This window comes from Bubalus kerabau, chromosome 5, assembly GCF_029407905.1.
Source record: "Bubalus kerabau isolate K-KA32 ecotype Philippines breed swamp buffalo chromosome 5, PCC_UOA_SB_1v2, whole genome shotgun sequence".
NCBI lineage: Eukaryota > Metazoa > Chordata > Mammalia > Artiodactyla > Bovidae > Bubalus > Bubalus kerabau.
In genome coordinates, this window is record NC_073628.1 from 27,989,836 (window position 1) to 28,014,430 (window position 24,595).

The 24,595-nt window shown below is 38.3% G+C and overlaps 1 protein-coding gene across 4 annotated transcripts in view; it reads left to right on the forward strand.

Moving 5' to 3' along the window:
* The window catches only part of PRMT3 (protein arginine methyltransferase 3), a 153,342-nt gene that overhangs the window by 120,167 nt on the left and 8,580 nt on the right, over positions 1–24,595 (forward strand). For 3 of the 4 annotated variants that reach the window (XM_055581346.1, XM_055581349.1, XM_055581351.1), the window contains exon 16: positions 9,892–11,942. The exons of the other annotated variant lie outside the window; for it this stretch is intronic. In XM_055581346.1, coding sequence (XP_055437321.1) covers positions 9,892–10,001 — 110 coding nt within the window. In that variant the 3' untranslated portion in view covers positions 10,002–11,942. Of the gene's footprint in view, positions 1–9,891; positions 11,943–24,595 lie in introns of those variants that run through there. 4 annotated transcript variants of the gene reach the window in all.

A 24,595-nucleotide genomic window follows, 5' to 3' on the forward strand; every position in this document is an offset into this window, starting at 1 on the left:
AAGTAAAACTCATTGTACTGCAATTTTACGTGTTATAGTTTTATTATATATAAACTACACCTTAAAGTTAAGGTGAGGGTGCGATGATTTGAGAGAAAAGCAGTGAAACATGTATATTATCATATCTGAAATAGGTCGACGGTCCAGGTTTGATGCATAATACAGGGTGCTCAGGGCCGGTGCACTGGGACGACCCTGAGGGATGGGATGGGGAGGGAGGTGGGAAGAGGGTTCAGAATGGGAAATACATGTATACCCATGGCTGATTCATGTCAATGTATGGCAAAAACCACTACTATATTGTAATTAGCCTCCATTAAAATTAATTAATTTAAAATTTAAAAAAAAGCCCTCACTGGACCCTCAGTATATCCAGGATCAAATCCAGATTCTTTCCATGACCCTTTACAGTCTGACCATTTTTCATCATTTCCAGCCCTGACCTGTCAGAACCGTACAGAAGCCCATCATACGCTCCAGCTGTACTGCTCATTTTTTAGCTAGTTTTCCTATCTTTTCTTCCTCATTGCCTTTATCTGAGATACTTTTCTACCTAGGAAACTACTTTGACCTCTTTCACTTGATGAATTACACTTTTCGCTTTATAACCCAGCTTATTTCTGTATATCTTTCCTCATTGTCTTAAAAAGTTAACTGTTCTGTTATTTTTTTCTCCCAGATCAATTCATACGTATATCTGTGTTATAACATACCAGTGTGCTCTGATAAGGGGTTCTCGTAGATGAGTTATTTGCCCCTCTCACTTCTTTTTTATCTGGTGCAGTATTTGGCATGTCATAAATACCCTCCTGAATGAATGAATAAGTACAGTAATATGCATTGTCATTGAAATATAACTTCCTTTCATCACCGTGGGTGACACATGCCAGGGGCATTTATCTAGTTGCTGTATTTGGTTGCCCCATTTTGTCAACTCTGATGTTCTCTGAAATTGTGGCATGGCTGAGGAGAGTATTGTTGAGTTGAAAAATAGCTTGAGTCAAAGACTATTTTTTGACTTAATATGGTGTACAATTTTTAGATAAAATTAAATAAAGCCAAGTGTCTAATCATGACAATTTGCTCTTGTGCATAAAGTTTATTTTACTGTCCAGACAGTAATGTGACAAAATTTTTTTAACAAAATATTGTGAACATACCTATACAGTTATTCCACCCAGCTTGTGTGTGTATGTGTACATATTAATATTTTGAATAATGATAAGTCTTTTTTTGGTAATGGTAAATCTACCATTGGACTTCCCTGGCAGCTCAGTGGTAAAGAATCCACCTGACAATGCAGAAGACATGGGTTTGATCCCTGTGTTGGGAAGGTCCCTTGAAAAAGGAAATGGCAACCCACTCCAGTATTCTTGCCTGGGAAATCCCATGGACAGTGGAGTCTGGCAGGCTGTAGTCTGTGGGGTCACAAAGAGTTGAACACAACTTATCTACTAAACAACAACAAAATCTACCGTTGGGGGCAGACAGGATATTTGGAAAGCAAAGAAAAAGACAATGTGAATAGGAAATTTCTCAGAATAGGAATTTTACACTTGACCAAAAGCACAAGGTAACTATAAGATGATGAACCTAATATGTTTTTGCTTTGGTTTGGGATTTTGTCTGTTGTTGTTGTTGTTATTTTCACAACATAGTTCTAACAATAGTTTCCAAAGAAATACTGTACAACATTTGAGCATTTCCAGCATTGTGGGAGTTAAGAGACTAGCCTCCCAGAATGAATACTTTTAAAGGATTTAAAGGTCAGTTTTAAAGTTTAAATTCAGAGTGTTTTTTTTTCCCCCTTTTTCTTTAAAAAATAATGTATAATTTTATTGTACAAACTTATGTGACAGTATTTATTTTAAAGATCCAGATTTTTTTTTCTTGTGGTTTGGCTTTGAAAAATATTAATTAAAATCATACTGTTTAGATCTCTTTATATGTTATTCAGTTCAGTTCAGTCGCTTCTATGTTATTAGTAAGCTTTTATGTGGTGGAGCATCCTTTTTTTTTTTTTTTTTTCTCTTTTCATTTTTTTAACTCTAAGCTTTGGTAGTGATAATACTGATTTTTATTTATCCCCCTTGTGGGGAATGAAATTTTATTGCTCTGGAAGAAACTAATTTGAAAAAACCACTAGGACCAAATTGAAATGAAATCAATTTTGTTCTTGATTGAACTGCAGTGCTGCTTTGTGATATACTAATAGCCGTCTGCTGATGATAAAAACAAGGTGATACAGCTCAGCTGCATAGAGACTGTCCTTTGCAGCTCTCACCAGTTTACACACTTAACAACATTAGTCATTTTATATCTATTTGACACTGATTAATTACTCCTATCTCCACTGCATTATAGCTGTTACCTTGGCACTTTAGCCAGGCTTGAACAATTGAAGTGGGTGCAGCAGTGTGAACTGTGTATTTATTACTGTGACCCTTCATGCTGTATAATTAACTTAAATAAGTATTGTTTTACATCTCCATTTTGAAATTAAGCTTACAAAATAACTATTACAGCAAGAGTTATTTTGCTTGTATTTTGTTTTAAAACATGAAAATTACAATATCAGCTTATAAGACAGTGTTAAGACTTTTTAATTACTCAAATATTTTATTTAATATTGATGCTGAAAATTTTTTCTTCTGTGAAAATTTAACAAAATTATCTGCTATTCATGCATCTTGAGCTGTATTTTAAGTTAAGGGATACATAAACCTCTTAAATACATTCTTCTTTTTAAACGTATTTTTTAAACTTGAAATGCAGTATTTGATAACCTGCTTTATAGGCACCAGAGAACATTTCCATTTTGACCCTACACTAAGGATCAAATAGGACATTTATAAACAAGCGAACTTAACATTTTTAACACGTCTAAAGCCGCTTAAAGAGCAACTACCCTTAGGGCACATCAACAAGAAAATCACTGAGTTAAATAAAATGCTCAAAGAATCTTTTTAGATGGTGGTTAAACATTTGAAATAATAGCATCACTACTGATAATCACCAAAATGCAAATCAGAGCAGTCAGATACTGGTTGTTGTTTGTTACTGGTTTCTTTCATTGTTTTTCTGTTGTGGTTGGATTCTAACAGCCAAATTTTGGTAAAGATGGCTGGAATGTAAAAATTGAACACATTTTATGCCTTTTTAAAGTATCTTGCTTTATAGAATTTGTTTCATTTTTGTATAAACAAATCATCAACCTTTTCCTTTTGGTTTCTAACTTTTTTTCCATACTAAGAAATACTGTGTTACTATATTTATACATTTCTTTTGACTCCTTTTGTTCCTCAGTGATGTAAAATGCCCCAATTAGAATGTACTGAATCTCTATAATGAATCTTTATTCCATTTATCTATGAGTTTATTCCTAAGCCATCACATTTTTAAAAACACTTTATTCTATATTTACATACAGTAAAGATTTACGCATTTTATTTATACAGTTTAATAAATTTTGGCAAATGTATGTTCCACTCTATTCAGTTCAGTTCAGTCGCTCAGTCGTGTCCGACAATTTGTGACCCCATGAACCGCAGCACGCCAGGCCTCCCTGTCCATCACCAACTCCCAGAGTTCACCGAAACCCATGTCCATTGTGTCGGTGATGCCATCCAGCCATCTCATCCTCTGTCATCCCCTTCTCCTCCTGCCCTCAATCTTTCCCAGCATCAGAGTCTTTTCAAATGAATCAGCTCTCATCAGGTGGCCAAAGTATTGAAGTTTCAGCTTCAACATCAGTCCCTCCAATGAACACCCAGGACTGATTTCCTTTAGGATGGACTGGTTGGATCTCCTTGCAGTCCAAGGGACTCTCAAGAGTATTCTCCAACACCACAGTTCAAAAGCATCAATTCTTCAGCGCTCAGCTTTTTTATTGTCCAATTCTCACATCCATACTTAACTACTGGAAAAACCATAGCCTTGACTAGACGGACCTTTGTTGGCAGGGTAATGTCTCTGCTTTTTAATATGCTGTCTAGGTTGGTCATAACTTTCCTTCCAAGGAGCAAGCATCTTTTAATTTCATGGCTGCAGTCACCATTTGCAGTGATTTTGGAGCCCAAAAAATAGTCAGCCATAGTTTCCACTGTTTCCCTATCTATTTGCCATGAAGTGATGGGACCAGATGCCATGATCTTTGTTTTCTGAATGTTGAGCTTTAAGCCAACTTTTTCACTCTTTCACTTTCATCAAGAGGCTCTTTAGTTCCTCTTCACTTTCTGCCATAAGGGTGGTGTCATCTGCATATCTGAGGTTACTGATATTTCTCTCGGCAATCTTGATGCCAGCTTGTGCTTCTTCCAGCCCAGCGTTTCTCATGATGTACTCTGCATATAAGTTAAATAAGCAGGGTGACAATGTACAGCCTTGACGTACTCCTTTTCCTATTTGGAACCAGTCTGTTTTTCCATGTCCAGTTCTAACTGTTGCTTCCTGACCTGTATACAGGTTTCTCAAGAGGCAGGTCAGGTGGTCTGGTATTCCCATGTCTTCAAGATATAGAATATTTACTTCACCCTAAAAAGTTTCCTTGTTGATCCCTTGTGCAGTTAGTCATCCCCATCTTCAGTTTTCAGACTGGACAACCATTGATCTGCTTTCTGTCACTATGTACTATATTACTATTAATAATAGTAAGGCATTAGTATTCTTTTAGAATTTTATATCAAAGTTACTATACAGAACATACTCCAGCTTTGCTTTTAGCATATTTTAAAGTGCATCTGTGAATCAGTAATTTGTTCCTTTTTATTGCCAAGTAGTGTTCCTTTGTATGGACTTACTGTAATGTACATAGGCTTTCACTTGCTGATAGACTTTTGGATTGTTTTCAGTCAGGCACCATTATGGATAAAATTAATATGAACATTTTTGTAAAAGTTTTTGTGTGGACATATGTTTTCATTTCTCCTAGGCAGATACGTAGGAGTGGAATTATTAGGTCTTATGATAAATACTTCATAAGAAGCTGGCAAACTTTTTCACAATGACTGTACTATTCAAGGTTCCTACACTGTTGTGGGTTTGTTTGCTCCACATCTTTGTCAACACTTATATAAAAGGGCAGTCATTTTAATATGTTTTAATATGTCATTGTGTTACAAGTGTATGTGGTGACAGCTGTGTTTTTAATTTGCTTTTACCTCATGACTAATGATGTTGGGCATCTTTTCATATGTTCATTGGTCATTTGTATGTCTTCTTTGGTGAGGTTTCTTTTAAGATATTTTGCTCAATTTTGGTTGGGTTGTCATCTTACTGGGTTATAAGAATCTTAATAAGGTAAAAGTTGTTTGTCTGATATATGCATTGCTGATATTTATGTCTCAATCCTAGTTTTTCCTTTCATTATCTTAAGGTCTTTTGAACTTTGTGCTATTGTGGCCTAAGTGAAGAAATCTTTGCTACTCTAACATCACAGCTTTTCCTATATGGTTCTTCTAAAAGCTTTATATTTTTGCCTCTACATTTAGGATTATAAACTATTTCATGTTGATTTTAAAAGTAATATTCATCTTTTTCCAAATTTATATTAGGTTGTTTCATCATCATTTCTTGAAAAGACTTTTCTTTTCCCATTTAATTACCTTGGCTCTTTTGTCAGAAATTAACTAACAATGTATGCATGTCTGTTTCTGAACTTTGTTTCCTTGATCTATGTGTCTTTTCTTACGCCAGTAAGACACTGTAAGATGATATAAATCCTCCTGCTTTATTCTGTTCTCTCACTATTCTGGGCTCTTTAAATTTGCATATGCGTTTTAAAGTCAACTTAAATTCTGCCCAAATAAAACAGTCCTGCTGGGATTTTGATTGAGACCGTGTTGAATCTATAGATTAGTTTGGGGAGATTTAACATCTTAAAACAGTATTGAGTGTCATCCACAAACAATATGTCTCATTTACTTAGATCATCTTTAGCAGTGTTTCATAATTTGATATAAATAAATGATGCGTATATGTTGTTACATTTATCTCAAGAATTATATGCTTTTTCAATGCTATTATAAATGCTATTGTTATTTCAGTTTCTAATTCTTCATTGCTCATGTATAGAAATGCAGTTATGTCCTGAGATTGCTAAACCTTCTGAGAGTTTTAGTAGCTGTTTTCCTTTTTTTTTTTTTTTTTGCATAGTGCTTAAGAATTTTTTATGTGTAAGACCATATGGTCTGCAAATAAAGACCATTTTACCATTTTTTCCCCCAATCTATATTTTTTTTCTTCCTCTGCATCTTAATGCCCTGACCAGGACATCCAATAGAATACTAATTAGAGGCAGTCAGAATGAAGATCCTTACTTCAGTCCCAGTCTTAGGAAGAAACCTTTCAATTTTTCACAGTTAATAATGATGTTATCTATAGTTTCTCATTGATTTTCTTTATCAGGTTAAAGAAGTTTCCTTCTATTCCTAGCTTGCTGAAAGTTGTTCGAAATTAACTTTGTCAGAGGCTTGGCACCCCACTCCAGTGTTGCCTGGCAAATCCCATGGACGGAGGAGCCTGGTAGGCTGCAGTCCATGGGGTCACTAGGAGTCGGACACGACTGAGCGACTTCACTTTCACTTTTCACTTTCCTGCGTTGGAGAAGGAAATGGCAACCCACTCCAGTGTTCTTGCCTGGAGAATCCCAGGGACGGGGGAGCCTGGTGGGCTACTGTCTTTGGGGTCTCTCTGAGTTGGACACGACTGAAGCGACTTAGCAGCAGCACAGCAGCAGAGGCTTTTTCTACATTTGTGTGACACAATCATGTTTTTTCTCTTTTGTTCAAAGAATTTTTGAATCTTTGTTCATGAGGGATATATATCTCTGTAGTTTTCTTCAAATAACTTTATCTAATTTTGGTATAAGGGTAATGCTGCCCTTAAAAGATGAACTGAGGAGTATTCCTTCCTCTGTTTTTTATACATTTGTTATTATTTTTCCTTAACTGTTGGATACAGTTACCCCAGTGAAGACATTTGTGTCTGTCTGCTTTTCTAATATAAGCATTTAAAGTTAACGGTTTTTCATCTAAGCAGTGTTGTAGTTATAGGCCACCTATTTTTATATGTTGGTTTCATAATCATTCAAATCAAAATGTCATCTAATTTTCTTCTTGATTTTTATTTTGATTTATGAAATATTTTTTTTCACCACATGGCATGTGGTATTTTAGTTCGCTGACTAGGGATTGAACCTGCACCCCATGTAGTAGAAGCATGGAGTCTTACCCACTGGACCACCAGGGAGGTCCCTGATTTATGGAATATTTAGAAATCTGTTGTTTAATTTCTAAATATTTTGGGATTTACTGATTTTTACTTTCATTCTGTTTTGGTCAGAGAACATAATCTATATGATGTCTGTATGTTTAAATGTATAAAGATCTGTATCTATTAAATAAGTTTTCAAAAGGAAAAAACATCTTTTATTTACCAGATATTTACTATAGTCTAGCACCGTTTATTCCTTTGTGTAGATTCAGGTTTCTTTTTGGTGTCATTTTCCTCCTGTCTAAAGAACTTCCTTTAACATTTCTTATAGTGCAGGCCTCCCGGAAAAGAATGCTTTTGTTTCTTTGAAAAAATAAATAAATAAATAAAAACTTGTTCTTAGTTTTCATTTTTTTTAAGGATTTTTGCTCGATATCAAATTCTTAATAGGTTTTCTTTCATCACTTCAGAAATATGTCTAGCTGATAAAAATTTTGAGGTTGCTCTTTTTTCTCTTATACGTAATATCTTCATTTTCCCCCTCTGGAAGTTTTAACAATTATTGTTTTTATCACTGGTTTTCAGGAATTTAATTAAGATATGCCTAAATGTGTTTTTGTTATTGCTGTAACTTTTTTTTTCCTGCTCATAAGCCTCATTTTGCAGCTATTTAAAAATCTAGACATTTTAAATGAATGTCAGACACTAGAAATACTGTTTTGCTGAATGTTTGCATTTTGGTTATTTTCTTTTAAAAGCGTTGAAGTTTGCTTAGGCAGACAGTTAAGTTATTTAAAGATTACCTTGATCTTTACCAAAAAAAAAATGTTTTAAAGCTTTGTTAAGGAGCATTGGTGTTGACTTTACTCTTAAGGTGGTTTAACACTAAACTGTAACCTGGAGTCTCTAGTGAATCATCCTAAGTGTTCAGCAGTCTTCTATTCTGGCTGCTTGAGTCCTTAGATAATTTATCCCTTTCTTGTTGTTCATTCATTCATTCAGTCATGTCCGACTCTTTGCGACCCCATGGGCTGCAGCTCACCATGCTTCCCTGACCTTTGCTATCTCCTGAAGTTTGCTCAGACTCGTATCCATTGAGTCAGTGATGCCATCCAACCATCTCATCCTCTATCTCCCCCTTCTCCTCCTGCCATCAATCTTTCCCAGCATCAGGGTGTTTTCCAAGGAGTCAGTCCTTTGCATCAGGTGGCCCAAGTATTGGAGCTTCAGCATCAGTCCTTCCAATCAGTGTTCAGGATTAATTTCCTTTAGGATTGACTGGTTTGTTCTCCTTGCAGTCCAAGGGACTCTCAAGAGTCTTCTCCAGCACCACAATTCAAAAGCATCAATTCTTCAACACTCAGCCTTTATGGTCCAACTCTCACATCCATACATGACTACTGGAAAAACCATAGCTTTGACCTTAGGGACCTTTGTTGGCAAAGTAATATCTCTGCTTTTTGATAAACTGTCTAGGTTTGTTATAGCTTTTCTTCCAAGGAGCAAGCGTTTTTTAATTTCATGGGTGCATTCACCATCCACAGTGATTGGAGTCCAAAAAAATAGTCTAACACTGCTTCCATTCTTTCCCCATCTATTTGACATGAAGTGATGGGACCAGATACCATGATCTTCATTTTTTGAATGTTGAGTTTTAAGGCAGCTTTTTCACACTTTTCTTTCACTTTCATCAAGAGGCTCTTTAGTTCCTCTTTGCTTTCTGCCATAAGAGTGGTGTCATCTGCATATCTGAGGTTGTTGATATTTCTCCCAGCAATCTTTGCCAGCTTGTGCTTCATCCAGCCCTGCATTTCACATAATGTACTCTGCAAGTAAGTGATATAAGTGACAATATGTAGCCTTGACGTACTCCTTTCCCAGTTTTGAACTGGTCCATTGTTCCATGTCTAACTGTTGCTTCTTGACCTGCATACAGGTTTCTCAGGAGGCAGTTATGGTGGTGTGGTATTCGCATCTCTTTAAGAATTTCCAGGTTATGACTGTGGTCCACACAGTCAAAGGCTTTAGTATAGTCAGTGAAACAGAAGTAGATATTTTTCTGGAATTCTCTTGCTTTTTCTGTGATCCAACGGATGTTGGCAATTGATCTGTCGTTCCTCTGCCTTTTCTAAATCCAGATTGTACATCTAGATAATACTCAGTTCACATACTGTTGAAGCCTAGCTTGAAGGATTTTGAGCATTACCTTGCTATCATGTGAATTAATTCTTGTGAAACCTTGCCTTTTACTGCCTTCCAGCCATCCCCAGTCCTCTGTGCCAGCATACCCTATTAGACCTCTTGCATAATTGTCAGTACCTCTATTTTCTTCTCCCTGAACTGTGAACACTTTGAGGTCAGGGACCACGTCTTTTTTATAATAAGCCCAGGACATACCTCAGGGCCTCATATTGAGGAGTCCAGTAAACAGTCCCCAACCCTGCAGTGACCGCTGTAGTTATGCTTTTTCACAAGCATTTGACACCCATGCTAGCTAAGTTAGATCTGCTTTCTTCAAAAATTAAACATAAAATTGTCCTGAAATTTTTTAAGTTAAAAAAAAAGTGAAACATCTCACAACAAAAAATAAGAAGTATCAATTCTAAGTGTACCATGTTGCCTTTCTGCTGCACTGTATTCCTTGAATTCTGAAACCCAATTTTTGCCTTTCTTCTATAGGTGAAGCCTTGAAAGGAAAGATCACAGTACACAAGAATAAGAAAGATCCGCGTTCTCTCATTGTGACCCTCACATTGAACAATACAACTCAAACTTATGGTCTCCAGTAAAAAGGCTACAAATGCACCAACTAATCTGCAGCTTTTATGGTTGGGGAGGGGCGGGCAGTAGGGGAGGAAGCTTACGTGAACACATGGATGTTGAATCTTTGAATCTGGTAATTCAGCTACAGAGGGAACTGATCCTCGTGATCCACCTCTGGAATCACATTCTTGAAAGTCTAGTCAGTGAGATTTAACAAAATGTAATCCCTGCATTGAGTTCAGCTGTATTGAAAGTCATTCAAATTGGCCTAAATTTGGAACAGAGGTATAAACTTTTGTTGTTTTTAATAATTTTCTTACTATAAATTTTAAACACTAGTAATTGTTATTTGGATAATGTTTTATGAAACTAGTAACTGTACACAAGGTATTACACATTTTATTGAAAATTTCCTTTCTAAGAAATAGTTTTAATTGTATCTGCTAGAATATCAGGATATAATATAGAGCAAGTGTAAGGGACTAAAATGTGAAAGAGACCACACAAACTGTATTTGAAGACAGCTTAGTTGATTGTTGTATATAATTCTGTTCTCATTTTTTAATCTTCTCTCTTTGCAAATATTCTTCAGTCATATAGTTGTCTATTACTGCCCAGGACATCTAATTTCAATACATTTGCCCTAGATTTAAAAAAAATTTTTAAAGATTGGGATAAATATGTATTTATTTACTAATAGTTTTTTTAAACTAGATTTATGTACAAAGTTAAACATGTAACTGTTAATATACTTTTATCACTTTATACAATTGTGTAATTTACAATTATTAACCCAGTTTGAAATACAGAAAACATTCAAATAAACATATACAACAGCCATTAGTATTATAAAGTGACATTTCCACATACCAAAGCCGTTTACAAAATTAGAAGCATTTACAACAAGTCTTAGCAAAGGAATCGTTTTTAAGAAAATAGGAATTTTAAGGTGAGGGGATCACATGGTTCATTTCCATTCATCAGCTGGTTCATTTTCACAACAACACACATACAAAGCAGCATAGCGTTGTGTTGAGAAGCATGAATTCTGGAGCCAGTTCAAGCCTTGCCTGCAGCTCTTAACTTGCTGTGTAATCCTATGTTCCTTAACCTCTCTCTCCCTCCATAAATGTGCCAATTCATGAGCTGATACATTTCAACTACTGAAATGTATACATTTCAACTGATACATTTCAACAGCTTCTATGTGCTTAGTACATAGAAAACACTTAGTCCATGCTCAGTGATATCATCATCATCAAACAGTCAAGGACCCCTTCCAAAGACTGTAGTGGCATCTGCATTAGATCAGTTTGAGAATTGTCAACCTCATGAGACAGTACTGTAGTGTGTGAGTGAGTGGGAAGATTACAAGAGAACTTAATATTTATTTAGCAAAAAAATGCATCAAAAAGAAACTGTCTTTTGGTCTTCAGTAGAAAACTGGAGTTCCAGCAATAGGAAAAATAGCCCCATCAAACAATGGTATTTTAGACCTTAATGTAAGTCTTCCTTCTTCGTAAGCATGGTTTCTTTTTTCACTGAGCCAAACTAGTCAGCTTGTTTTCATGGTGGTTTGGATTCCGGCCACTACTGGAAATGTGTACTGCTGCTAATACAGCTCAAAATATTTTAAATTTCTGTCTAGGGTGTTTCATGTAACAATTGGGATGATGGATCAAAAGTAAAAAGATTTACCATTGATTTTTAAAAATTTTTAATAGCATATACTTACTTTACAATGTTGTGTTAGTTTCTGCTGTACAACAGTGTAAATCAGCTATATATATATATATGTCTGTCTGCTCCCTCCTGCCCCCCATCCCCCTCTGGGTCATCACAGAGCCCCGAGCTGAGCTCCTGGTGCTTACACAGCAGCTTCCCACTAGCTATCTAGTGGTGGTATATATATGTCAGATTTACCATATATGAAGATTTGCCATTAAATTTTTACAGTAACCGAAAAACATTTTTTTTTGTTGTTTTTCTTTCTTAACAAATATTTTTTACTATTTAAAAAAGTACTTCTCAAAAATGATTTCTCATTAAAAGTCTTGTTTGATTTTCAGGGGATTTTCAGCCAGTGTCTCTTGATATTCTCCTCCTGGTAGCCTCCCCAGGCTGGAACATCCTAATTTGTGTACCTAAACATTTTCTGAGATGTGAGAGTCTGAATATTAGCTCTTTGGTTAGAATTTCAGCCATTAAACTGCTATAGAAAATAAGCACTTCATAGCTCTTTATAGTGATAAATACAGCATTCTTTCCTGCTGTGGCAGATGGGCACTTAGGGGTAGCAGTTTGCTCTGTCCCAAGAATCTTATTCCCATTAAGAAAATATTTTTCTCCTATTTTCCTTTGTGAAAACTAATGTTATAATGTGTGGGGTTCATCCAAGGTTAATAGTCATCTCTGATTGGTAGAACAGTATTTTCTAAACAGCACTTTGGAAGCAGTGTTCCAAGAAAACAGAACTGCAGGTGTACAGCATTGCCTAGACAAGGTGGTCCAGTGAGTAGCCCTGAATGCTAGGAACACACTTCACAGTGAATCAGGGAGCTGTCAGATAACTGAAATAATCCCTCTTTGTGGAGGTGAGTAAGTAATACTGCTTAAATATTAAATTTTTTTCTTTCTTATCACTTAATCTGAATTGTAGTCTGGTTCACCTGTGTCTTTCAGCATTCTACCCCTATCACTTCTTAGAATGGAATATTTAAAATGTACTGTGTGACCTTATGGATTTGAGATCACTTTATACTCATCTCACTGATGATGCCCATGCTATCAAGTAGAGGAAGTAGGGTAACAGTGCTCTAAGAGCATTCAACAGGAAAAATTGAAACAGGATGAGGCACTGTTTAGCTTCTGCTGGCCATATATTAAGCTGCTGGACCATAGCAAATCTAAACGTCCCAGTATTGAGACTTTTTCTGTGTAGTGAAATATCTCAAAATGCATATCTCATATGCAGTTACTGTCATGGAGTTTCAGCCTATTATGAAAGGTTAGGTAAGTAAGATATAGCTGAAGTCAAGTGTTGTCTACTATTGGATTGGTGAACTACAGGCCAGAGCCGACTCCACCACGTTGCTCATTTCAGTCAATAAAATTTTACTGAACCTGAGATAGGCAATATTTTAGAAATCATATTTCTTCATATGATTCACTAACGGCCATGGCAGAGAAGATACAATAAGTTATAGCTTATAAGGACTATTTCTTAAAATACGGAGACCTTCCATTTATGAAGACTTCAAGGATTGACCAAGATGTACCTAAAATTACAGTATTAATGAGACTGATGTCTTAAACTGTAACATTTAATGCTCTGCAACAGGAATCAGTAAGTTGAAACTAGCTGATTATCAGCTTCATGTAGAAAGTTTTAAAAAAGAGTAGAGAAATGGACAAATTTTCACAGTTAGAGATGGTAGAAGGCAATGGCACCCCACTCCAGTACTCTTGCCTGGAAAATCCCATGGACGGAGGAGCCTGGTGGGCTACAGTCCATGGGGTTGCGAAGAGTCAGACACGACTGAGCGACTTCACTTTCACTTTTCACTTTCACGCACTGGAGAAGGAAATGGCAACCCACTCCAGTGCTCTAGCCTGGAGAATCCCAGGGACTAGGGGAGCCTGGTGGGCTGCCGTCTATGGAGTCACACAGAGTCGGACACGACTGAAGCGACTTAGCAGCAGCAGCAGAACCTTACCCACAAGCTGCAAGCAGAGTCAGCTAATGAATGACTGCTGAGCCTAAAAGAGAATTTGCATGCAGCTCATTAACCTCTGGGTTTTTAAGAGACTTAGGGCCCGAAACTGTCAACCTTAGGAAAGACAGTTGGGGGAATGGCCTTATATCAGTACTTTTCAACATGCCTGAGGCTCCTCGGTGCCTTCCTTGCTTGGTTTTAGCCTAAAATGTGGTGTTGCTTTTGTACTAAGGTACTAGGCATCCTGGGAGGGTATGTGAAGTCCCTTCCTGGCTATCAGATAAGGCCACGTTGCCTTTTTTTTTTTTTTTTTTTAAGACGTGTTCATTTATTTACTTTTGGTTGCACTGGGTCTTCGTTGCTGTCCATGGGCCTCCTGTAGTTTCAGCGAGCCGGGGCTGCTCTTCGTTGTGGAGTGCAGGCTTCTCTTGTGGACCGCAGGCTGTAGGTGCGCCGGCTTCAGTACTTGCAGTGTGCATGCTCAGTAGTTGAGGTGCATGGACTTAGTTGCTCCTCATCATGTGAAATCTTGGATCAGGGATTGAGCCCATGTCCCTGTGTTGGAAGGTGGATTCTTAATCACTGGGCCACCAGGGAAAACAAAACCCAAAGCTGTGTTACTCTAAGACCTTGTGTCTGTTTCCTTGCCGAAAAGGTAAACTTTTCCACGCAGAATGATGAAATATGGTTAAGATTCATTTACATCTAGAGTATAGTTACATACATACATAAAGATTGTCTATCACTGAGTTATTTAAAATTAAGGAAATCAACAGTAGTCTAAACCTCATTCTTCCACCTCAAGTCCTTGTTTCCTATTTTATTAAGAAAATCAAGCCAGTCTGAGGAGAACTTAACAGGTTTCCATACTATACTCCCCAGCCAACCTTGATGCCCATGTACGGGTTTCACACCGAGTGAACTTTCACCACATCTGGCCAAGCCAGCTCCTCGCCCTGTGCCTCTCAGCCCATTCCCTCAGTCACTCAGATACTGCTTCAGCATGTCTCCTGTGTCACCAGGTTTTCCCTCTGCTGCTCCATGATCAGCATGAAAGGTGAAAAGTGTTACTCAGTCTTGTCCAACCCGTTGCAACCCTGTGGACTGCAGCCCACCAGTATCCTCTGTCCATGGGACTTCCCAGGCAAGGATACTGGAGTGGATTGCATTCTCCTCTCCAAGGGGATCTTCCTGACCCAGAGATTGAACCCAGGTCTCCTGCATTGCAGGCAGATTCTTTACTGTCCGAGCCATTGTCCAGATTTGATCAGCATTCAGAAAGGATGTTGTTTCTCCTACAGCAAAAAAAGTTCATCTCCCACTTCTACCTTCCACTGTTGTCACAGTTCTACCTTCCCTTTACATTGAGACTACACAGAAAGGATTGTCAGTGTTCACTGTTTTCTCTCTCCCCATTATTTTAAACAACTATAAAGAGTTGGACCATATAGAAGGCTGAGCACTGAGGAATTGATGCTTTTGAATTGTTGTGCTGGAGAAGACTCTTGCAAGAGTCTCTTGGACAGCAAGGCGATCAAACCAGTCCATCCCAAAGGAAATCAATCTTGAATATTCATTGGAAGGTCTGATGTGGAAGCTTCAATACTTTGGCCACCTGATGCAAAGAGCCAACTCATTGGAAAAGACCCTGATGCTGGGAACGATTGAGGGCAGGAAGAGAAGGGGGCAACAGAGGATGAGATGGTGGAGTGGCATCACCGACTCAGTAGACTTGAGTTTGAGTGAACCAGTAGATAGTGAAGGACACGGAATTCTGGCGTGCTGCGGTTTATGGAGTTGCAAAGAGTGACATGACCTAGCAACTGAACAACAACAAATTGAGGTATATATACAATAAAATGTACAAAGTCCAAGTGTATGGGAAATGAGTTTTAATAAATGTATGCCTATAATCAGCACCCCTATTCATAGTTTAAAAATTTCCTAAGTACCAAAAAGGTGTGCCACTTTGCAGTCAACACTTATCCCCAATCCCCTCCCTAGGCAAACACTAATCTGATTTCTATTTGTTTTGCCTGGTTTAGTACTTCATATAAATGGAATCAGGTATTAGGTACTTTCATTTCCAGCATAGTTTTTTTTTTTTGAGATTCATCTATGTTGATGTGTGTCTGTAGTATATTTTTTTATTACTGAATATTCCACTTTATAAATGGAATTCTGCTCCTTTGTTATCTATTCATCTGTCGGCGAACACTTGGATTGTTTCCAGGTTGTAGGTATTGTGAATAAAGCTGCTATGAACATTTGCGTACAACTCTTTGCTTGAGCCCACCCTCACCAGGACTTTTGCCTCCACAACTCCATTGAAACTACTCTTATCATAGTCACCAGCGAACTGCATGTTGCCAATTCCAGCCAATTAGCTTGTGACCAATTTTCAACCCTGGTTTTACTTGCCCCACCAGTAGTACTCAATGCTGATGATCACCCTTCTGGAAACATGGGGCTTGGCTTTCCCCACCCTCCTCCTTACTTTTTGGCCAGTCTTCAGTTTCCTTTGTTGGCTTTTTCTCACCTTTTCACCTTTTACATGTTGGCACCTTAGTCTTGGGAATGTTTTTCTGTCCATCTTCCCTCCCTTGGTGATTTCACCTAGACTTATGGTTATAAATACTAAGGCACTGATGATTCCTAAAACTATCACCATGGCAATTTATATCCAACTTCTCACATAACATGTCTATATAGATGCCTCCTGAACATCTCCAAATTAACATTCAAAGCTGAATTTCTGATCTTCTCCAAACCCTGCTGTTTTCCTCCATCTTACTAGGACAGAAAACAGAGAGACATCCTTGACCCCTTTCTTTCACTCCGCATCCAAGTTAGGCAGCAAATCTTACAGAATCTATCTTCAAAATATGTCCAGAACCAAAATAGATCTCACTACGCCATGCTAGTCCAAGCTGCCATCATGTTTTACCTCCATCACTGGTTCTCAAACTGTGGTCAGCGGACCCCTCATGACTCCTGAAAACCTCTTAGAGAAAGTCCAGGAAATCAAAACTAGTTTTGCAACAGTACTAAGGTATTGTTTGCCTTTTTCACTGTATTCATATTTACATAGATGGTACAAAAGCAATCGGGTAAAATTGCTGGCTGTAGCACAGATCAAGGCACCAAAGTATACTAATTGTCATTGTATTCTTCACTGCCACATACTCTATTTAAAATGTCCTTGATTAAAAAAAATTTTTTTCATTAAATCTTGACCGTTGAGTACTCAGCTTTTTAACATTCTATATGATATACTAATAAAGCACTTCTTTTGCATATGGCAATAACAATATCTGTCTCCAGGAAAGCATTTGTGTGAGTTGCAAGCTGATCTGGCCACTTTTTTAATGTAACATTTTTACTTGGAAAGAATAACTATGACAGACATTGTCCTGGAAAGAAAAAAAAGTGACATCACTTCAAGTGAAGACAACTGATATAATTTGTTTCTAGTTTCCAGTTAAGCCATAGTTATAATTTTGGAAAGTATGTATCCATCACCAAGGACTTGACAGCTTCCTAATTCTTTAAGACTGGTGGGAAAAGGAAGGAAAACCTTTTCCTCTACCACTTGGAGAAGGAAATGGCAACCCTGGAGAATCCCAGGGGTATGGGAGCCTGGTGGGCTGCCGTCTATGGGGTCACACAGAGTTGGACACGACTGAAGCGACTTAGCAGCAGTAGCAGCTACCACTTGAGGTTCTCAACTGAAACCTCTGTAACAAAGGACATAAACAAGAGAAAAGCATATGGATGTATTTAATAGAAGTTTTTATGTGATACACAAGCCTTCACAAGGAAGTGAATGAAGACCTGAAGAACAAAAAAACCCAAGTGGTTTTAGGCTGAATGAAGAGTGGAAAGTCTTGGGAAGACATCACAGGACAAAGATGAGCTGAGCTTAGTAGACGGGGACACTGCAAGCCCTGACTGATCGGGTTCTTCCTGGCATCCCAGTGTCTGGAGATAAGGACATGCCTTTCCTCTGGGCACTGGGAGTGCAACTCTCGCATGAGGGTGTTACAACCTGGTTCAGGGGAAGCCTAGGAAGTCCTTCCTGAAGATGAAAGAAATCACCAGAACAAATCAGTGTTTATTCTAACGGCCTCTGTTGGACACTGTGGGTTTCAGTTCACCTGTTTACTGAGAAGCAATGAGTCAAACAGACAAGCAAATAGAAAAAAAAGACTCTTCCCCTCATGTGCCATCTCGCAGATTTCTTCAGCTTGAAATACTATGCCAAGATGCCATATTTGGAGGTCACATATGGTGAACCAGTAATGGTGGTGTAATAACTGATTTTGATGCTGTATAACAAAACATGTCAATCTTGGAATATCTGCATGATTCAATGAGCTAAAAGTATACCCCCCACCAGCACCAAATTGCATAATGTTGACAAATATTCTTTCAAAGGATAAACTGTTGGTCCTGTTTGGCTTTAGTATTGAAGATTATATGAGGCTGTAGGGAAGATCCCCTGGAGGAGTAAGTGACACCCCACTTCAGTATCCTTGCCTGGAGAATCCCATAGACAGAGGAGTCTTGTGGGCTACAGTCCATGGGGTCACAAAGAGTTGGAGACAACTGAGTGTCTAGGCACACAGCACATATTTTCTTCATATACTTCAACCAAAACAGTGTATCATAGCAGACTGAATGCAGAAGCCACTATGATAATCCAGCTGTGTGCTATTCCAAACCTGATAATAGAGATTTGTAAACATGTTATATAATACCACTCATCATTAAATACTATTTTGCAAAAGTTATTTTCATTAAAAAATGTTATTCCTGTCAATGTGTGTGTTTGTTATTCAATATAATTAGTCCAGAAATGTAAGTTCCAGAAGAAAAAGGATTTTTGTGTATTTTATTAACTGCTGTATTGTGCCCTGGCATATAGTAGGAGCTCAATAAGTATCTGTTGAATTTAAAAATGAATGCAGGTAATTACCTTGTGGTCCAGTGGTTAGGACTTGGTACTTTCACTGCTGTGAACCGGGTTCAATCCCTGATTGGAGAACTAAAATCAAGAAACAAAAAAAGGAATGCATCATCTAACGGGCTGATCATCTAGATGAGTGGTTTACTGCAATTAACCAATGATACTATGCCAGTTTCTTCTACTTAATTATTTTATTATCTATGACTTTATTTTTGCTTTTCTGAATTAGGAAACCTCTTGCATATCATTTTTACATATTTAAATGTTTATTTTTCTCAACCACTTGGATGTTTTAAAATTTCAGAGCCTGTGACCATCACATGGTTTTGAGCCCACAGAACCCTGGGTTTGCAAATGGTTAAGTCATTTAATTGACATATACACATTCACATAGTTTGTAATTGATTTGTATGTTGATCCTTTTCAAAAAGTAGATAATTTTGTGTAATTTAGATTTGGCAAAGGCTAATTCTGGTGTTTCAGTAAGTGTGTGGAAACAGCACACAGATGTAGTTTAAACTTCTTTTAAAACATTAAAAAAAATCCAATAAGTCATTTCTAAAACAATACGGTTTTTCTTCATTAGGAATTAATAGCTAAGAAAATAAGGACACAATTATGAGTGACTCTCAAAATCTCTAAAGCACACAGCTACATAAACTAATGACATTAATAATTAGGAACATTTTAGCTAATGAGAAATTCTGAGTTTTATAACAGTGACAGCAAGGAATTTTTTAAGTCAAATTTTTGTCCCCATCTGTACCCTAGAGGATGTTTACCCCTAGAAAGACAGAAGGTCTTGTGTGGTTTAAGCAGGGCCTTTGGAGTGCTTTTTGAAAGCAGACAGCACGTTTTTTCCTCCTCGGGGACTGGAGCTGAGTCCGCGTGAATGTGAATACAGCCCCAGGTCTTTATTTCATTAGCGTGTGTGTCTCTCCAAGGAGCCTCCTGCTGGGAACCCTAATAGGATTTCTTCCCCTTACACCTTCATCTGCCCTGGCTGTGCTATGATGTTTGGTTTAATGAGTCAACTCCTGTGATCCAGGAAAAAAAAAAATAAAAGCCTTTTTCCTTAAATAGATAGCTGAGGAAATTCAAAATTATGTTCTCTGTTTCCTGCCATTATATGTGACCAATATTTGCTGACAGGCCTGAATATGTTGAGCCCAGAAGATCACAGTGGTTACTTAAGTTCAAATCTCAGCCGTGGCTGGGCAGGTTATATCTTGCAAAAGCCCACCTAGCCTTCATAATGTGAAAAGACAAGCCACAAGCTGGGAATAGAAAGGAGTGTGTACAGGAAAGCAGAGGAGAAAGCAGAGACACTAAAATTCTTCTGCTGAAGTAACTCAAAACACAATCTAGTGTCAATGGGATAAGCCAAAAAAAGTTTATGTGTAAGGTGTTTGAAGTAATCAATTATGGACATAGGAAGAATATTAGATGCTAGGAAGGTTAAAGGCCTCTCCTACTGTAGAGAAAGACAGTAACAGATATTGCCTAAAATGGATGTGTCACAAAACAGTTACATTATTTAAGGATTTAAAGATGATGGCAAGAAAAATTTAAAGCAAATTGTTTAGCAAGTTAAAATAGGTCAGTTCTGGGAAGGAGGGGTGGAGTTGAAGAGGAATGGGAAAATGGAGTCTTCTTACGATGATCTCTTATAGTTTTCAATTTTGTAACCAATGTGTATGGTCATATAGATATATCTTCTAGGTAATAAAACATTTAAAATTGAGCCAAAACTAGTGACCCCTCTGAAAGTGAGGCTGGGATGGGCTGGAGAGACAGGATGGTTTCTGGGATGTCTGGGTCAGGGGTCTGGTTTGGTACATCAGCTTTGGTTGGCTTTTGGCCTTGTTCAGGGACTTCCCTGATGGCTCAGTTGGTAAAGAATCCACCTGCGATGTAGGGGACCCTGGTTTGATACCTGGGTTGGGAAGATCTGGAGAAGGGAAAGGCTACCCACTCAGTATTCTTGGGCTTCCCTGGTGACTCAGCTGGTAAAAATCCACCTGCAATGCAGGAGACCTGGGTTTGATCCCTGGGTTGGAAAGATCCCCTGGAGAAGGGAAAGGCTACCCCCTCCAGTATTCTGGCCTGGAGAATTCCATGGACTGTGTAGTCCATGGGGTCACAAAGAGTCGGACACAACTGAGCAACTTTCACTTTCTGGTGTGAATGATGCATGGAGAATTAGAGCAGCCTGTACTTAAATCCTGGTGTCTCTGCCTTGCTTTGTTTGCAAGACAAGTTAAAAAGCTCCTGACAGTGAAAAAAAATTACTGAATAAAATTTCAAAACTGTATTTGCACATCCTTTAGATGGCCCAGAGAAATGGTCCTGGCCTAGTTTGGTTACTACAGAGAATAAAAGACAGAAAGTAGCTGTCAGGAGCAGGGGGACCCTGTCTCACCTCAGCTCTGTTGTTATTCAGTTGCCAAGTCATGTCCAGTTCTTTGAGACCCCATAGACTGCAGCATGCCAGACCTCCCTGTCCCTCGACATCTCTTAAAGTTTGCCCAAGTTCGTGTCCATTGAATTGGTGATGCCATCCAACCATCTCATCCTCTGTTGCCCTTTTCTCCTTCTGCCTTCAATCTTTCCCAGCATGAGGGTCTTTTCCAATGAGTTGGCTCTTTGCATCAGGTGGCCAAAGTATTGGAGCTTCAGCATCAGTCCTTCCAATGAATATTCAGGGTTGATTTCTTTTAGGATGGACTGGTTTGACCTCCTTGCTGTCAGTGGGACTCTCAAGAGTCTTCTCCAACACCACAATTTGAAAGCATCAATTCTTTGGCACTCAGCCTTCTTTATGGTCCAACTTCACATCCATACATGACTACTGAAAAAACCATAACCTTGACTATATAGATCTTTGTTGGCTAAGTGACGTCTGCTTTTTAATATACTGTCTAGATTTATTATAGCCTTCTTTTGAAGAGTCAATCATCTTCTGATTTCATGGCTGCAGCCACCATCCGCAGTGATTTTAGAGCCCAAGAAGAGGAAATCTGTCACTGCTTCCACCTTTTTCTCTTCAATTTGCCATGACGTGATGGGACTGGATACCATGATCTTAGTTTTTTAATACTGAATTTTAAGCCAGCTTTTTCACTCTCCTCTTTCACCCTCATCAAGAGGGTCTTTAGTTCCTCTTTGCTTTCTGCCATTTGAGTGGTATTATCTGCATACCTGAGGTTGTTGATATTTCTCTCAGCAATCTTGATTCCAGCTTATAACTCATGCAGTCTGACATTTTGCATGATGTGCTCTGCATATAAGTTAAATAAACAAGGTGACAATATATAGAATTGAATATATTGAACAATTTTTCAATATTGAACCAGTCAGTTGTTCCATATGAGGTTCTAACTACTGCTTCTTGACTTCCCTGATGGCTCAAATGGTAAAGCATCTGCCTACAATGCGGAGGACCCAGGTTCAATCCCTGGGTCGGGAAGATCTCCTGGAGAAGGAAATGGCACCCCACTCCAGTATTCTTGCCTGGAGAATCCCATGGACGGAGAAGCCTGGTAGGCTACAGTCCATGGGGTCGCAAAGAGTCGGACATGACTGATCGACTTCACTTTCAATTGCTTCTTGACCCACATATAGGTTTCTCAGGAGACAGGTAAAGGGTCTGATATTCCTGTCTCTTTAAGAATTTTCCACAATTTGTTATGGTCCACACAGTCAAAGGCTTTAGCATAGTCAATGAAACTGAAGTAGACATTTTTTGGAATTCTCTTGCTTTTTAGTGATACTCTTCCATGGTGTGATACTCTTCCATGGCTTACTTCAAGCTATTAGCGTGACATCACTGAACTTGGAGGTGGGAAGAGATGCCCAAGAGATCACAGATATTTCTAACCTGTAGATATGACAACATAAATAGACATATAGACAGAAATAACCTTAAGAGCACAGATTAAGGTATAATAAAATAATTAGGAAGTGGTAAATTTTGAGTATCCATTACCTGTGTTATATAATCTAATTGTAAAAAGTAAAGTGAAAGTCGCTCAGTCATGTCCAACTCTTTGTAACCCCATGGACTATACAGTCCATGGAATTCTCTAGGCTAGAATACTGGAGTGTGTAGCTTTTCCCTTCTCTAGGGGATTTTCCCAATGCAGGGATTGAACCCAGGTCTCCTGCATTGCAGGCAGATTTTTTACTAGCTGAGCCACAAAGGAAGCCCTTTATCCAATTTAATTTTTAATAATGATTGAGTTTAACAACTGGCTTTCACAGTTTCTGAAAATTTAACAGTTGGCTCTCATGAGCTGATGCCAACCCGCTCCAGTGGCCTTGTGCATCTGACCCCAAAACCCTCTATCCTAGTGTTTAATACCATGTGGTCTATGGAATATGAGTTCTTGAGAATCTCCTGAAACAAGATTTTAAAGAATCAAATGTGTTAGGGAAATGCTGCAAGGTTAATTTGCTTCTTTAAAATCTACCACTGAGTCCTAAGAAGTGCCAAGGAAAAGAGGCCTGATAACCTCAACCCAAAGATTCCTTTCTGTTCCTTAGAACCCCCTTAGAGACAGGCTTTGCATTTGGGCAAAATCTAGCAGGTTGATTAAAGCATAGACTCTGGAGCCAACCAGACAACTTGAGTATGAATCTTGGCTCCACCATTTACGAGTTGTGGGTCTTTGGGCAAATAAAACCTTCTTGTCTCGGTTCCTCAGCCATAAAATAGGTATAATAATTATAAGCATATCTCAGATATGCCTCAGGTATGGTTCCACACCACTGCAATAAAAGCATGTTGCATGAATATTTTGGTTTCCCAGGGCATAAAAGTTATGTTTATGCCATACTGTAGTCTATTAAGAGTGCAATAGTATAATATCTTAAAAAATGTGTATGTTTTAAAAATACTTTATTACTAAAAAAGCTATCATCTGAGGCTTCAGCAAGTTGAAGGAGTAATGTCAAAGATCTCTGATCACAGGCCACTATAACAAATAGAATAATAATGAAGTTTGAAATATTGTGAGAATTACCCGAAACGTGACACAGAGACATGAAGGGAGCAAATGCTGTTGGAAAAATGGCACCCATTGATTTACTCAGCACAGGGCTGCCTCAAACCTTCAGTTTGGAAAAAAAAAAAAAAAAAAAACACTATATGCAAAGCACAATAAAGTGAAGTAAAATAAAATGAGGTCTGCAACCAAAAGACATAGACTGGCTGAGCAGATGAAAACATGTGCTTGTATGCAATTCTACTTACCACATCACTCTGCTTGACCACTCCCCCCCACAAATTATATGTAATTTATATTGTGAGGTTAATCATGTTCCCATTATGGCTTGCAATTGTAATTATCTTTTTTTTTTCTGGCTATTGACTATATGAAAACTGATAGTAATAGTAATAGTAAAGTCATGTATGGATGTGAGAGTTGCACTGTGAAGAAGGCTGAGCGCCGAAGAATTGATGCTTTTGAACTGTGGTGTTGGAGAAGACTCTTGAGAGTCCCTTGGACTGCAAGGAGATCCAACCAGTCCATTCTGAAGGAGATTAGCCCTGGGTGTTCTTTGGAAGGAATGATGCTAAAGCTGAAACTCCAGTACTTTGGCCACCTCATGTGAAGAGTTGACTCATTGGAAGACTCTGATGCTGGGAGGGATTGGGGGCAGGAGGAAAAGGGGACAACAGAGGATGAGATGGCTGGATGGCATCACCGACTCGATGGACGTGAGTCTGAGTGAACTCCGGGAGTTGGTGATGGGCAGGGAGGCCTGGCGTGCTGCAGTTCATGGGGTCGCAAAGAGTCAGACACGACTGAGGGACTGAACTGAACTGAACTGAACTCAACTGAAAATACTATTACTAAATAGTGAAAGATTTAACTATTGTGATTATGCAACTATTACTCAGTGCCATTGTATCATGATTGGTCAATGGAAA